This window comes from Engystomops pustulosus, chromosome 7 (assembly GCF_040894005.1).
Source record: "Engystomops pustulosus chromosome 7, aEngPut4.maternal, whole genome shotgun sequence".
Taxonomy (NCBI): Eukaryota; Metazoa; Chordata; class Amphibia; order Anura; family Leptodactylidae; genus Engystomops; species Engystomops pustulosus.
In genome coordinates this window covers 76,233,812-76,249,997 of record NC_092417.1, presented here as the reverse complement: position 1 = coordinate 76,249,997, position 16,186 = coordinate 76,233,812, and the positions used below count along the sequence as shown (strand labels likewise).

Here is a 16,186-nt window from a genome sequence, read left to right as displayed (position 1 = left end):
TAGGAGCTTTACTAAGGTTCCCCAGGGCCATAACTGTACACTACACAGATATATCCCAGTAAAGGTTTTGGTCTCTGAGCAGCTGATGGATTATACCCAGACCAATCCAATATTAAATAACCTATAATCAATTATAATATACTATATAAACTACAAGGTCATTTTTACACGGTGTCATTCTGATCAGTATTTGTATGCCTCAAACAGGAATGGATCTAGAAAGATGTAGGGATACCTTTCCCTGCTTTATGTTCCAATTCTGTCTTCAGCTTTCAAAAGCTGACCATAATATAGTTCCATGTGCCACTTAAAGTTGCAGCTCAGAAATAAACCATGAATAGGCTCAATTTAAAGTTTTGATTGTGACCTTAGACTGTTTCCATGTTCATTTTTTTTTTCTCCACTCATGGCTTTGGCATAAAAACCTGGACCTTGAAACCCAGACTTAGGCCTCATTCACATGGCCATGTACTCCCCACCTTTCCCTTCTTAAGTGAAAGCCAAGCGGCTGTGCCGCAAATCAGGAAAGATATAGGACATGTACATTAACTTGCGGTGTGGCCACCCATCAAATGTGTGGTGAGATAGTGGGGCTCATTTACTAAGGGGCCAAATGCCGCACTTTTGCGGGCTTCCCAGAATATTTCCGACTTGCGCCGAATTGCCCCAGGATTTTGGCGCACCGATCAGATTGTGTCGCATCGGCGCTGGCTTTCACGCGAAAGAAAACAGGGTGCATGGCCGTCGTACAACCCATCGGATTTGGAAAAAAACAGCATTTAAAAAAGAATTTGTGTCGCAAGATCAGCACTTACATGCACCGGGATGAAGGTGAACTCCGGCTGACCTCAGCGCAGCAGCGACAACTGCTGGATATCGGGCGCACGGACCTTAGTTAATCCCGGTAGACCCGAATCAGCGTCTGACAACCCGCTGCGGGATCGCGACTGGACCGGGTAAGTAAATCTGCCTCAGTGTGCTCACTGCACTGTGACCGGGTCCTGTAGACTTCTATTGTGGCAGTGATCTGGCTGCAATTTGTGCAGCCACATCATGGGCATGACCAGATTCCACTTTGATGTCATAGGTAATGGATTTTTTTTATTTTATCCCCCAACCCATACTTAATTAAACCTTCCCACCACTAAAATTAACAAGAGTGCTCTGTGCAAATTTACGGTAGAGTTGATGGTCACCCAATTGCACCGCCTAATGATAAGGTGAGATCTGTGCACTGAAGTTAATAAAAACACACTTACAAATTTATCAAATGCGAATACATTTTATTCTCAATGTTCTGGACAAGAAGCAAACAAATGCTTGAGGATGTGTTCCTCTGTCCGCTGGAGTAGAAAATAAAATACAAATAAAAATATAAATATTCTGAAATCCAAAATAAATTAACCAAAAACAGTCTACAGAAAATAAAACGTTTTCATGGAAAACTTGGAAAGACAGCGAGACGGATTTACAGTCAACGGAAGATACAGCACGTTCACCATGTGTCCGGCTTCTAGGTGGGGAGGGGGGGGGTAATATATATATATATATATATATATATATATCTATATAGACTTCTATTATTGAGCTCAGACTCATTACAAAATTATCTTGGCAGCACAGGGGTGCTTAGTGCTTTATCCACTAGGCAGCCCAATGCCAGCCAGCACCATAACAAGCCGGCATACTGGCCCTGTACAAGACTCTGAACCAGCAGCGCAATGCTTCTAAATCAGAAGATGAGACACAACTACTCAACGCATTAACATATCACTGTCACAGCAGTGAGGATACATCATGCTACATATCAACAGGAGTGACACAGTCCCTGCCAGTGCTACGTCAGGAAGAGGCATCAGGCTGCAGTGGCAGTAGGAAGCAGGCATCCTCTTTTGCAGCAAGAGGAGTACAGATCACCAGTCTAAGCCAGATGAAAGGGGCACTGGGCAAGTGTTTGGTTGGCAACCCTTGCTCTAGCGCTGACAGTGTGCTTAGCCATCCAAAGCTACAGCTCTGGCTGGAGATGAATGAACTAGACATGCACAGTGCACACATATAGCAGCAAGGAGGCAGTCTTACAACACGGGGAGGTAAACCCACATCCCTTATTGCCTGTGAAATTCACCAAGCTCCGACTGGCCTGTGGGCAGAGTCCCAGATTGCTGTCCACCACCAAGGGAGTACAGTTCCAGAGCAACAGTTACAAGGCAAGTAAGGTGGGAGAGTTGAGAGAGTCTGATGACTGCTCATTGCTGCTGCTTCCTCTGCGATGGGCAGCTCCACAGTTGGGGAAAGATTCGGACTCTGGATATGTGAAAACAAATGATGTGGTATAGGTGGTGCATGTTGGTGTACAGGTGACAACGGGAGTGCACAGTGGCTCCATTTCCACTGGCAGTGTGCTGTACAAAGGCTCCCAGTCAGAATTGTACAGCGTGCTGGACAGATCCACATCTGGTACAGAACGGGCAGCATCAGATGCTCCTGCAGTAGGTGTGCTGAAGAGGAAGTCATCCAGGGGTTCAGATTTAAGGTCTAGCGGTACTTGCAGTTCAGTGGTCTCCTTCTCTGGGATGGAAGACTGTGAGAGGACTACAGGAAAGAGGGGCTCAGATGTGACTTCATGAGAGTTGGAAGCACAGGTTACATCAGAGATAAGTCCTAGGTCCAGAGATGAGGTCAGGTCCTGGAATGCCCCCTCCAGATCATGTGGAATCTTGCAGGCTGGTTTATGAGCAGCAAGAATAAACTCCAACTTTTCCTTCTCTTTTAGCAGGCCAGCAATCTCTGCCTGCAGGGCAGATTTCTGATCTTCTAGCTCATCTGTTTCCTAAAGAAAATAAGCAAATTAGGCCTCATGGTAAAGTCAAAGCTACAGACAAGCACTGAACAGGGAGACATCAAGGTGCATTATTACAGAAAAATACTTACAGCTTGGAGGGTGTCAGTCAGCTCGCGGCGACGGTTACGGCATTTGGCTGCCGCCATTTTATTCCTTTCACGTCTGACTCTCCTCTTTTCTTCCTCTTCAGGAGAAAGCTGTAAAATTTAAAAAAAGGAGCTGATAAGTCACATGAAATAGAGAATTCCAGAGCAGTTGCATCCATCGCTTAACTCCCCAGCACTACACAATAGCACTAGACAATTACCTGTTCCACTTTGCCTCTCCTGCCAAGGCTCTGGCCCCGTCCCGAGGACCCTTTTATCACACCAGAGCGGCTGTAGGTTGGGGCAGACCCATAAGGGTGAGCCCTGGACTGTGATGGTGCCACAGAGGAAATCAGGGTGGGCTGGACCAACCACTGTAGGTCTGGAGAAGTGGAGATGGCAGTGACTGTGGGGACAAAGCTGCTGCTTGATTCTGTGCTGAGCTCCTGCAAAGAGAGAAAGTCAAAGTACAGAGTTAGATGGTGAAGAACCATTGCACATGTCCTCATACACCACATTCATCAGCTCCTTTATCTCTGCAGGACAGTGTCTAGCAGGGCTCATTACTCCCGGGAGCCGCTGAACACAAGACAGGGAGAGGGATAAAAATAGCTCCAACGTCACCGGTGACGCAGGAGCCGCTCCGGAGTCTCCTGAATGAACCAGGATTTTTATCAATGAATCCGCTTACACATGTGTGGGGGGGGGGATAGGCGGGGCCGGGTGCTGCCCTACACACACCCGCTGTCAACCCGCTGCACCCCCTGCCCTCTACATCTGATGTTACCCCGCTACACCCAAGCACCCCCCGAACATACACACCTGCTGTCAACCCAGTGCAAAGTCACATCTAGTCCAGAGCACGGGCACACTTACCGTAGGGGTTAGCGGGGAGCCGAGGCTTGAGAAAGAAGCAGCCGGGGACGGATAGTAAGTGAGGCTGTCTCCTGCTGGAGAGGCGCTGCTGCAGCGGGATGAGGCCGCTTCGTATTCAGTGCTGCTGGGAAATCCGTGGTACATTGTGCCGGTCACTGAGTATTCCAGCCGTACGATCAGTCTGCTCTCCTGAGCTGTCACTGCTGCTTCTCGCGGCTGCCAGCCTTATATACCCGGCGTAGAAGCATCTATGAATGGGGAGACGTCACTGGAATGTACCATCTGCAAGTTCCACGCATCGGCCTCTAGACTAGAGAATCGGCCATTCATCCATCAGACGTCTGTGCATGCCCAGCCTCAATCCAACCGCCCATATAACATCTCATTTATCTGCTTCTTCTTTCTATGGGTTCTTGTAGCCCTCTCCACACACACACCCGTGAATTAATGGACTCTTCCAGACTCGAGAATCCACTGACGCAGATACCCTTATAAGGAAAACATCCTGTTTGAGGGCGGGGCTGCCGGGAAGCCCTGAGAACAGCGGAGAAGATGGGGAGGAGCTAAAACAAACACATACAAACAACTCACACAGTACCATGGACACAAAACATGCCGCTCTATACACAACATAGCTTCACATACCTGAAATCATCTGCATTATATACACACATAACGATTCGCAATTATACACACAGATCAATGACAGCTAAGCATTATACAAACTGAGCAGTGACTACTTTCTACCCAATACTTCTACACACTAGACAGTAACAGCTCTACGTACAGTACATAACAAAGGTGCACACAATATACACGGTTATTGTCCTCTGATGTGATGCCTGTCCATCTACATCACACCTTGTGGGGCAACTTAGCTCAGGAGCAGATTACTGTACATGACATTACCGCTCTCTGCTCCAAGTTCACATCTGTATTTGTGAGTTCCAGTGGTACCCATCTATTATTCATAGAAAACAGAACCTGCATCTTTTTTTCCGCTAAATAAGATGGGCGATGAAAGCTGCCAATCATCATCTTATGGGGAATGGGAGGTCTTCTGTTCATCTCCAGTATTTTTATAATAATAATTATTAATATAGCGCACACAGATTACACAGGGCTGCACAGTTTGCCAAATTGGTCCCTGTCCCCAATGGGGCTCACCATCTAATCAATCTTACCAGTATGTTTTGGAGTGTGGGAGGAAACCTGAGGACCTGGAGGAAACCCATGCAAACACGCAGAGAACATACAAAGTCTTTGCAGATGTAGACCCTGGTACTTGAACCCAGGTCCCCAGCACTGCAAGGCTACAATGCTAACGACTAAACCAAGGCTTCATGCACGTAATGGGGACCAGATCATAGGCTTCTATTGCACAAGGTCACAGAGTGGAAGCACACATTTTCTCATTGCACTGTGACCGTGCACAGAAAAAAAATTAAAAATATGTATATATAAATTATATTATACACATACAGACACGTGTATTCCCGTACCGGCTGCAAGACTTTCTATGGAGAGGCAAGGGGTAAGCAGCGCTAATTTTATATAGCCGATGATCTCCATTGTCCACACAACAGTTATATGTAATGTTTAAAAGCCATTTAAATATCAAGGGCTTTTTTCTTATGTGCACAAGTGAAACGCAAAGGCAAGGATGTTCAGAACAGAATACAGCATAACTCATGACAACCACTCACATTCCTCCTCTACTTATTTATAAAATAAAAACATCACCAGATTCCACTTTCCCTTTCACATACGTTACAACACAGCTTCTGCACTCAGGGGCAGATTTACCTATAATGTAACACATTCATTTGCTTGTGGCCACACACTGACATCTTCACATTTATAATACAGTTTAAAGAGATGTAAGAGTAGGAAACAATAAAACATTTTCTCTACCATTCCATACAAAGTGAATGACAAACGATGGATAACACTTTAATTACATAAAACCCTATTTAATGCATTTTTTATACAGGGTAACATCTCTTCTCTGCTCTTTTGTCAGTTTATTTTTGTCTTTCCCGGATGGTCCCTCCCTGTGCTGGGATAGCTCCAGTTTCATTCCCCTTCAGCACATGAGGCCAGAGCAGGGAATCCCTCCTCCCACATGAGGCCAGGGCAGGGATTCCTGTCTGGGCCTGTCAGCACTGGAGAGGGATTCCCTGCAGTGACATCAGCGTCTGCTTTCACAAGGCATGTGAACCCTCCTCTACATGTGCAGCCAAGTTCAAAGCAGTGCTGGGAAGGAGCTCATGTTCTGGGACAAACTTTCTCTACAGCCAAAAGATTAATTCCAGTGTGCATGGAGGCACCTAAAGCCTTGTCCCATAACTCCTTGGAAAAGACTATACACAGGCAGAAGACTGTTATGTTATAGCATATATAGCTATAGTCACCTGTAGATGCATTAAAAGATAAAAACCTAAATGTGCTATGACTAGAGCACAGAAATAAGATGGTCTGACAACATAGGACAATATTTTGAGTACAATCTGCTATCTAATATATAAAGATGTTTGCGGTCACACGTCGTGTTTACAACAGCTGAAGGGAGATTTGCCTAATTAAACAGCTGTTAACACTTGCATTAACAAAGCGTAAATGTTAACACTGTTTGCGTTTTGTAAACACACGTGTTAACAGCTGTATAATTCGGCAAATCACTCTTCAGCTATTGCAATGCGTTTTTAAACGCATGTGGCAAATGCGACGTTTGACCGCACCCTCAGGCCGGTTTCCCGCTGTTCTTGTTGCGTTTTTAAATGCATACAAAACGCAAGTGGGAAGGGGTTTGGCCAAAACGCATATGCGTTTCCAATCAAATACATGCACTTCATTGGAAACCCAAATGTGTTTTGGCCAAACCCCCTCCCACGAGTTTCAATTAAGGCTTGTGCCACACGTAGCGCTTTGTCTGCGCTTGCAAACGCAGACAAAGTCGCGCCCACCGGGGCAGGCATTGGCCCGATCGCATCGGCGCTTCTATGGAAACGGCAGTGATCGGGAACGAGCCACCGGTGTTTTGCGTTAATTTAAACCGTGGGCACGACTTTGTCTGCATTTGCAAGCGCAGACAAAGCGCTACGTGTGGCACCAGCCTTAGATAATTGTTCAAAACTGTCAAGAACTGATGTTTTTTTTGACGGACTGCTTAAAAAACGGGCCCGTTTTTAAGCAGTCGATTAAAATACGCATGCATTTTTTGAAAATGCATCCGCTTTTCACTCATTTTAATTAAGATAATTGATGAAAACGGATGCATAAGTAATGGACCCACACAGTTCTCCCCCTTCCCTGAGGGTGAAGACACACATGGCGTTTTTGGGCCGTTTTTACTAAGTGCGTTTTCAGATCGTTAAAAACGCATGCGTTAAAAATGCATCCGTTTTTTTAAAACGCACGCGTTTTTGTCCGTTTTTCCGAAATTGCGCAATGAAAAACGGACAAAAACGCATGCGTTTTTAAAAAACGCATGCGTTTTTTAACGCATGCGTTTTTAACGATGTGAAAACGCACTTAGTAAAAACGGCCCAAAAACGCCACGTGTGTCTTCACCCTTAGGGTGAAGACACGCGTGGCGTTTTTGGGCCGTTTTTAGTTAGTGCGTTTTCACATCGTTAAAAACGCATGCGTTTTTGACAGGTTTGACCAATTATCTTAATTCAAACTGGTCAAAAACGCATGCGTTTTTAACGATGTGAAAACGTGAACTAAAAATGGCCAAAAAACGGAATAAAAACGCCACGTGTGTCTTCACCCTTAGGCCGGCGCCACACAGGGCGCTTTGTCTGCGATTGCAAACGCAAACAAAGTCGCGCCCACCGGGGCGGGCCTCGGCTCGATCGCATCAGCGTTTCTATGGAAACGCCTGCGATCGGGAACGAGCCGCCGGTGTTTTGCGTTAATTTAACGCGAAACACCGGCGGCTCGTTCCCGATCGCAGGCGTTTCCATAGAAACGCCGATGCGATCGGGCCGAGGCCCGCCCCGGTGGGCGCGACTTTGTCTGCGTTTGCAAGCGCAGACAAAGCGCCCTGTGTGGCGCCGGCCTTAGTCCCTATTATGTTTCCCTTTCACCTCACTGGTGCTGCTCTGTGCACTGGCTTCCCCTGCCGGTCATGTGATCATGACATCCTCAGGGCGCGTTCACACGTTGCGTTTTGGTTGCGTTTTCATTGCGTTTGAAACGCATATACAACAGCTGATGTGAGGTAATTTGCCTAATTACATTACCATTTACGTTTGTAAACGCAATGTTAACGCATGCGTTAACAAAACGCATGCGTTAACGCGTTGTTAACATGTGCGTTAACATCGTGTTTACGATGCGTTTTGTAAATGGAAACGTTAACAGTGATGTAATTAGGCAAATCACCTCTCCTCAGCTGTTGTATATGCGTTTCAAACGCAATGAAAACGCAGGTCAAAACGCAACGTGTGAACGCGCCCTCAGAGGTCGTTCAGCCTGTGGGAGTATTATTCTCCTGGAGGCTAGGACCTAAAGGGGAAAGTATTGCACAAGCCCCGGTTCTTTTGACCTAGCAACAACCCTGGTAAACAGTAATTAGGAAAATCACAGCTGCTGTTGTAATGTGTTTCAAACGCAATGAAACCGCAGGCAAAAACGCAACGTTTGAACGCGGCCTTATATTTACTGACGCAAAATACTGCCCAGAAAACTGCTCTGTGAGGTCACGTTCACATTTAGGGCGCTGTCCCACGTTGCGTTCGCAAACGCAGACGCATTCAAAACCGCGCCCACCGGGGCGGTCCGCGGTCCGATCGCATCGGCGTTTCTATGGAAACTCCTGCGATCGGGTACGAGCCGCCGGTGTTTTGCGTTCCCGATCGCAGGCGTTTCCATAGAAACGCCGATGCGATCGGACCGCGGACCGCCCCGGTGGGCGCGGTTTTGAATGCGTCTGCGTTTGCGAACGCAACGTGGGACAGCGCCCTTAGAAACACATGGAAAATGCATATGCCACAAGGAGGGCCACAATCTATAATGAGCATCTGGGGTGACATTTATCATGGTTTTTTTTAGACATTTGTCTGAAAAGTCACATAAAAGTCTCAAATGTTGAAGCAACCTCTTGCCTGCGCCTGCTCTGGACTAAAAGTTATTTCGGCAAAATTTTGGTGCAATTGTGCTAAAAAGACGCAAAAAAAAGTAAAGAATGCAAAACACCGCCTGCTCGTCACCATTTGCATGCATTTCAATGGAAACGCATTTGCGATCGGACAGAGCCCCTCTCAGTGGCATTTGCATTGCGTTTCTAAACCATGGTCTTAACACAAAAAGTTGTCCTATTGGGACACCCATTAGTCACTTAAAATATAACTTTTATTGATTTTTAGTAAAATATGGATCAACTTCGTCCAACAATACGTTTAAAAGTTTACAGAGTGCACGGACTATAGTTTACACCTTAACTGGGTGATCAAGGTTTATCAGGCAGCATTCATCAGCTACGACTGGTTGGAGGGGACTAGTATTGTGCATAGACACAGAGTCATGGGGTTTCAGAGCTGTAAGGGTGAAGACACACATGGCGTTTTTAGTTAGTGCGTTTTGAAAAACGCATGCGTTTTTTGAAAAAGCATGCGTTTTTGACCAGTTTGGATTAAGATAATTGGTCAAACCTGTCAAAAACGCATGCGTTTTCAGAAAATGCGCTTTTTAATGCATGCGTTTTTAACGATCTGAAAACGCACTAACTAAAAACGGCCCAAAAACGGCCTAAAAACGCCAAGTGTGTCTTCACCCTAACTGTTTCCTTTATTAGGTACAGTTTACACTGGGTTCCTCCACCCACTTCTGTGTTATACTGCCCCCAGGACTACAGGTCTTGTCCTCGGGGATTTTAATATCAGAATCCCACGGTGTTATGCATCTCTTGCCAGTATCCTCTATATCAGTGATGGCGAACCTTTTACAGACCGAGTGCCCAAACTACAACCAAAACCCACTTACTTAACCCAATGTGCCATTTTAAGCAGTAACTTATTGCTACCTGTTCCTCCACTACTTTAGTTGTATCGGCCCCTTGAGGTCACCAATACAGTTGAAACAAAGTGGGCAAATTCAGTCTATCATTGTAGCTTCTCTCCAGGGTCTCTCTGTTTAGAAAGAATGGTGGGTCCAGCAGGAGGACCTCCATAGATAATGCACTTCTTTCAACACCTTCTCACTTTTCAGTTTTAAACAGTCAATGGATTTTAACCTGTTTGGTGAACTCTGTCCTGGGCTGATGGCCTGAGTGCCCACAGAAAAGGCTCTGAGTGCCACCTCTGGCACCAGTGCCATAGGTTCGCCATCACTGCTCTATATAGTGGTCTGGATGATCTATGCTGCAGCTAGTTAGCTATATTTCTGATATATTTTACTTGCACCCTAGGTAACTATCTATCCACTGCCTCTGAATTAAAAACTAGCATATTAGCGCCCCCCCCCCCCCCCCCCCCATGTTTCGCCACATGCCGTGGCGTCCTCAGGGGGATCGGGGCTGAATGTGGAGTAACCCAGTGTAAACTGTACCTAATAAAGGAAACAGTTACAGCTCTGAAACCCTATGACTCGGTGTCTATGCACAATACTAGTCCCCTCCAACCAGTCTTAGCTGATGGTGCCTGATAAACCTTGATCACCCAGTTAAGGTGTAAACTATAGTCCGTGCACTCTGTAAACTTTTAAACGTATTGTTGGACGAAGTTGATCCATATTTTACTAAAAATCAATAAAAGTTATATTTTAAGTGACTAATGGGTTCATGTGTCCCAATAGGACAACTTTTTGTGTTATGTTTAACTTAAACCCAGTCACAATGTGGTCCAAATAAAAAAACTCCTTTGGTGATTGTGCATATAAACCATGGTCTGACACGTTTTAAAACGCATCCAAAATGTTAACATTAGCATTTACGTGGTGTAAACACAATGTTAACACAAGTATTAACAATGTGTTTACATTTTCATTTTATTAACACTTTGTTAACCCTTAGGCTGCGGTCACATGTACCGCTAGGCGTCCGCCATAAAGCGACGCTAGCGCACAGGGGGAGGTCTTCGGCCCGAACGCACATGCGTTTCCAGGAAAACGCATGCGATTGTTAAGCCGTTCCGCTGGTGCACACGTTCCGCTAGCGCCGCGTTCATAACGCGACGCTAGCGCACAGGGGGCGGAGTTTGGGGCGATCGCATATGCGTTTCCAGAGATCGGGTTATTAATCGCATGCGTTTCCCGGGAAACGCATATGCGATCGACCCGAGCCCCGCCCACTGTGCGCTAGCATCGCATTATGAACGCGACGATAGCGGAACGTGTGAACGCGCCCTCACATTTTTTGCAGATGCAGTGGGAACGAAATGTAACCTCAGCATGTGATCAAGGCTGAAGCCTTTGGAATGCGTCAAAAACGCAACACACGCATTATGTTGCGTTTTGACCTGCGTTTTCATTGCGTTTGAAACGCATATACAACAGCTGAGGAGGGGCGATTTGCCTAATTACATCACTGTTAACATTACCGTTTACAAAACGCATCGTAAATGCAATGTTAGCGCATGCGTTTTGTTAACACATGCGTTAACATTGCATTTACAAACGTAAACTGTAATGTAATTAGGCAAATCACCTCTCATCAGCTGTTGTATATGCATTTCAAACTTTTTCAAAGTTTTTGATGTACAAACCAGGAGTCACGTCAAAAGAGAGGGGTTGCACCTTCTCTTCTGCGATCAGGGTAACCAGTACCCAGTGTCTGCCATTTAACAGTACAAGACACCGGGTGCTGTTAACCGATCATATGTGTTTCCATAGAAGCGTACGCCCCCATGCGTTTCATTGCGCCTCTAAACGTAATCAAAGCGGTACTAGGCTTGCGTCCATGTTGTGTTTAACAAAATGTTTTTACATTGTGTTTACATCATGTTTACATAAATATTAATGTAAGCTTAACACTGTTTAAATGCAATTGAATTCCTGTGTACAGTTTTCCAAATTTCCTGTGGACCATTGTTTGCATCTACAGGACCATTGTTTGCTGCCAGAGAACTTCAAGAAGCCTAGGTGCTTTAACAAGGTAAAACATTGCAACTTACCAGATGCATGCATTTGGTGATGGGTTTCTCTCAATTCAAGCGCATAGTGTCAGCGTAGCCTTAGGGCGTGTTCACACGTTGCGTTTTGACCTGCATTTTCATTGCGTTTGAAACGCATATACAACAGCTGAGGAGAGGTGATTTGCCTAATTACATCACTGTTAACGTTTCTGTTTACAAAACGCATTGTAAACATGACGTTAACACACATGTTAACAAAGTGTTAACACATGCGTTTTGTGAACGCATGCGTTAACATTGCATTTACAAACGTAAACGGTAATGTAATTAGGCAAATTACCTCACATCGGCTGTTGTATATGCGTTTCAAACGCAATGAAAACGCAGATCAAAATAAAACGTGTGAACGCGCCCTAAAATGTGAGCATATTTGCAGCTCACCCAGTATAAAATCTCTCAGTATGATGGCACGCCTGTGGGATGATGCTGTGACATAATAATAATATTTACAGGAAGTCCCTGGGTTATGCACATGATAGGTTCTGTAGGTTTGTTCTTAAGTTGAATTTGTATGTAAATAGGAACTGTATATTTTATAATTGTAAACCCAGCTAAATTTTTTTTGGTCTCTGTGACAATTGAATTTTAAGAATGTTGGATTGTCATAAGAACCAGGATTAACAATAAAACTTAATTACAGACACTTGTGATTACTGTTATAGCTGTTTATTGAAGCCTAAAGCTTAAGTACAGTAAACTACCAACATCCAGAGGTCCGTTTGTAACTAGGTGTCCTCTGTAAGTCAGGTGTTCTTAAGTAGGGGACCGCCTGTATTTATATAGCGCTTTACAGATTCTGGGGAACATACAAATAAAATAAGCCATTACAGAGTAACAATAGTCATGTGAAACAATAGGAATGTGGGCCCTGCTCACAAGAGCTTACAGTCTATGAGGATAAGGGGGTGACACAAGAGGTATAATAGCTTGTATTATGTCCAGCCATTTTTATAAGGGTAAGGAATAAAAATTATTTAATGAATAAGAAATGCTGCTGCTTGAATCAGCCATCAGCCGCCATCTTACTCGTATATACAAAGTCTATAGTCTCTGGGACTGCAGAGAAGCATTTTAACAGACAAGGGTAGTACCTAGAATTAGTTGATCAAAAGTTATAGTTGTATGCAGTTAGCAAGTGTGATAGGCCTGCCTAAATAAACGTGTTTTAACAGAACTTTTGAAGCATTGGGGGTCGGGTATTAGTCTGATAGGGGTAGGGCATTCCATAGAATTGGTGCAGCTCTGGAGAAGTCGTGGAGACATGAGTGGGAGGTTTGAATGAAGGAAGAGAACAATCTAATATCACTGGCAGATTGAAGAGCATGGGTTGGACGATAGACTGAGATGAGAGGTAGGGAGAGCTTTGTGGATAAGGGTTATCAACTTAAACTGTATTCGGAAGGAGACGGGCAACCAGTACAGTGATGGCACAGACTGGAGGCATCCGTGTAGCCTTTGTTCTGAAAGACGAGCCTGACTTCTACATTGAGAATAGATTGTAGTAAAGAGAGTTTAGTAAGAGGAAGACCAATTAGTAAGGAATTACAGTAGACATAGCTGTGACATAGCTGTAAAAATGATATACTTCATACCAACTTTACAGGCATCTTGCTGCTAATTTCATATCAATTAAATATCTATAATTAGATAAATATCTATAATATAATATTGGCTGGAGCATATAATTTAGCCTCAAACCCAGTAGTCCTAAACTGTGAGTAGATGTCTCAGAGAAGTAGAAAGTATTGCACAAGCCTGTCTAAACAGGCAGGATCTGATCTCAACACAGCCCTTAGTACACTGGGAGGGGTTGAATGTCGTCATTGTCCCAGAACTTAATGGGACACAGGTCAACAAAGTTCTCTTTTCTTGAATCTTACATTCCGTGTCTTAGGTCACAGAAGCCAAATCGCTGTACATACAGCATTGTATATACATAATAGTGTCTGTGAGTGAGTCTGTATACTTGATGTATATAAAGTTGACCTTGATTTAATATACCTGGTATATTAGGTATAGTGTTAAAATGGGTGTATATACAGAATATTGTCATTCAGTTCATTGTGTGTGTATATATACACCCCCAGAAGAAGGCAATGCCAATTCATGCATCTCTGCTGGTGTTTCCTCAGGGTGTTTTTCCCCTTATTGTATGTACAGCATAGTAAAAATCTGACATGTACAGTACAAAGCATTTTACATTCTGCACCAGTATAGGCAATTGCCTGCAACTACATATGTTCATAATGTCATAGAGTCAATGATGTAGAGTCGCTTTTACAGGATAGAGTGGACAACACTGGTGATTTACCTTGGTCTATTGCCGTTCCAGTATGGTTTCTCTTCTATTATAGTCATGCATGATATTTTTAGATTTATAAATTATGAATTGACATACATACAATTTCTTTGTGGTTTTATGTTTGTACTGTATAGTTTATGTACAATTTCAGTCTAATAAAAAAAATTCTCTTAGCTTTTTGTATGGTTACTGTATATTTTAACCAGTATACTTGGATTATATACAATATGTATAAATTATAGTATCAGATACAGTATCTTGTGTATATAAACACTGTGAGAGTCACAGGGATGAACCTAAGGGCGCGTTCACACGTTGCGTTTGAAACGCATATACAACAGCTGAGGAGGGGTGATTTGCCTAATTACATTACCGTTTAAGTTTGTAATAGTGATGTAATTAGGCAAATCACCCCTCCTCAGCTGTTGTATATGCGTTTCAAACGCAATGAAAACGCTGTTCAAAACGCAACGTGTGAACGCGCCCTAAGGGTGCGGTCACACGTCGCGTTTACCGCATGCGTTAAAAAACGCATTGGAATAGCTGGAGAGTGATTTGCCTAATTAAACACCTCTTAACACTTGTGTTTACAAAACGCATGCGTTAACCGCGATGTTAACGCATGCGTTAACAATGCGTTAACAACCGCATGCGTTAACAATGCGTTAACGGTTGCGTTTTGTAAACACAGGTGTTAGCAGCTGTTTAATTAGGCAAATCACTCTCCAGCTATTGCAATGCGTTTTTAAACGCATGCGGTAAACGCGACGTGTGACAGCACCCTAAAGGGTGCATACACACGTGGCGTTTCGATGCGTGGAAAATGTTTACACAGCTGCTTACACTTACAGAAATGAAGAAAAACGCTTCCAGAATAGCCAAACGCATTGTAACATTTAAACATGCATGTGTTCTGACGCACACATTTTTACACATTCAAAACGCCAACGTGTGAATGCACCCAAACTCTTCCTGCCCCATCCAATAGTATTGTGTCAGGCTATTTGGTGCACCCCTGGTTGGTCAGTATACTTTGTGTATTTACAGTATAGTGTCAGTCAGTTATACTTGGTGTATATATAGCATAGTGTCAGTCAGTATACCTGGTCTATATACAGTATAGTATCAGTATACCTGGTGTATAAACAGTATATCAGATGTCAGAAACTTTTGATGGCCGCATCTGGCTCGCAGACAGGCAGGGGCGTAACAACAGCTGTAGCAGCCGCTACGCCCGTGTGGCACAGGGGACCGGGATGGACGACAGAAACAAAATTTATACATGTCGTTCTACTGGCCCCTCCCCATGTGCCGTCATGACCCCCCTTCCTCCACACCTGCTGCCGCCGGCCGCCTGCTCTCCCTCTGCACCTGCTGCCACCGGTCCTCCATCCCTCCAGCCATTCATCCATCCGGCTTGCCTTATCCATGACCCGATTCGTGGCCGCTCGCTCTCCGAACGTGAGGCCACCGCCTGACCTGTGGCCGCACCCCGGCCTGCTTCATCGGTGGCCAGCCAACCTGCCCCTGCAGCCTCCAGCCCGCCAGCACAGCAAAATCTGCAGCCACATTTCCCTCCCAGCATGCCTATAAATGTAAGTACCTTGTATCTCTGGATATGTGTGTGTGTTTGTATACAACACAATGTATACAACATAATATACAACCTCCCCCAAAAGTATTATGGGGGAGCCATGGGTGAGGCCTGTTGGAGGGGTCTTATTTACGGAGAAAATTGTCAAGGCTACGTTCACCCTGCACAGCAGATTTTATCTGCTGCTAAATCAGCGGCTGATAAAATCTGCAGGATTCAATTTTTTTTCTGGTGCTTGTGGCTCTCCCAGCCAAAAAGGTTCCTGACAGTATACTTGGTGTATATACGGTATAGTGTCAGTTATACTTGGTGTATATACAGTATAGTGTCAGGCAGTATACCTGGTCT

At 44.6% G+C, this 16,186-nt stretch overlaps 1 protein-coding gene across 2 annotated transcripts; it reads right to left on the bottom strand.

Annotated features, from left to right (window-relative positions):
* Positions 1-1,262: 1,262 nt before the first annotated feature.
* Positions 1,263-15,465, bottom strand: FOS (Fos proto-oncogene, AP-1 transcription factor subunit). Of its 2 annotated transcripts, none has more exons than XM_072116828.1 (5): positions 15,379-15,465; positions 3,805-4,052; positions 3,150-3,374; positions 2,932-3,039; positions 1,263-2,830 (listed from the first exon to the last, which is right to left on the bottom strand). In XM_072116828.1, exons 2-5 carry the CDS (start codon positions 3,946-3,948, stop codon positions 2,201-2,203), a joined length of 1,107 nt encoding a protein of 368 aa, XP_071972929.1. In that variant the 5' UTR covers positions 3,949-4,052; positions 15,379-15,465; the 3' UTR covers positions 1,263-2,200. The 2 variants fall into 2 exon arrangements, with proteins under 2 accessions (XP_071972929.1, XP_071972928.1); XM_072116827.1 differs by lacking the exon at positions 15,379-15,465 and adding an exon at positions 7,899-7,970.
* Between the last annotated feature and the right edge of the window lie 721 nt (positions 15,466-16,186).

Coding starts and splice junctions, on each gene's coding strand:
- FOS (XM_072116828.1), bottom strand. CDS start 3,948: ATGTACCACGGATTTCCCAGCAGCACTGAATACGAAGCGGCCTCATCC. Junction 3,040..3,149: donor GGAGAGGCAAAGTGGAACAG/GTAATTGTCTAG, acceptor TAAATTTTACAG/CTTTCTCCTGAAGAGGAAGA. Junction 2,831..2,931: donor TGACTGACACCCTCCAAGCT/GTAAGTATTTTT, acceptor TATTTTCTTTAG/GAAACAGATGAGCTAGAAGA.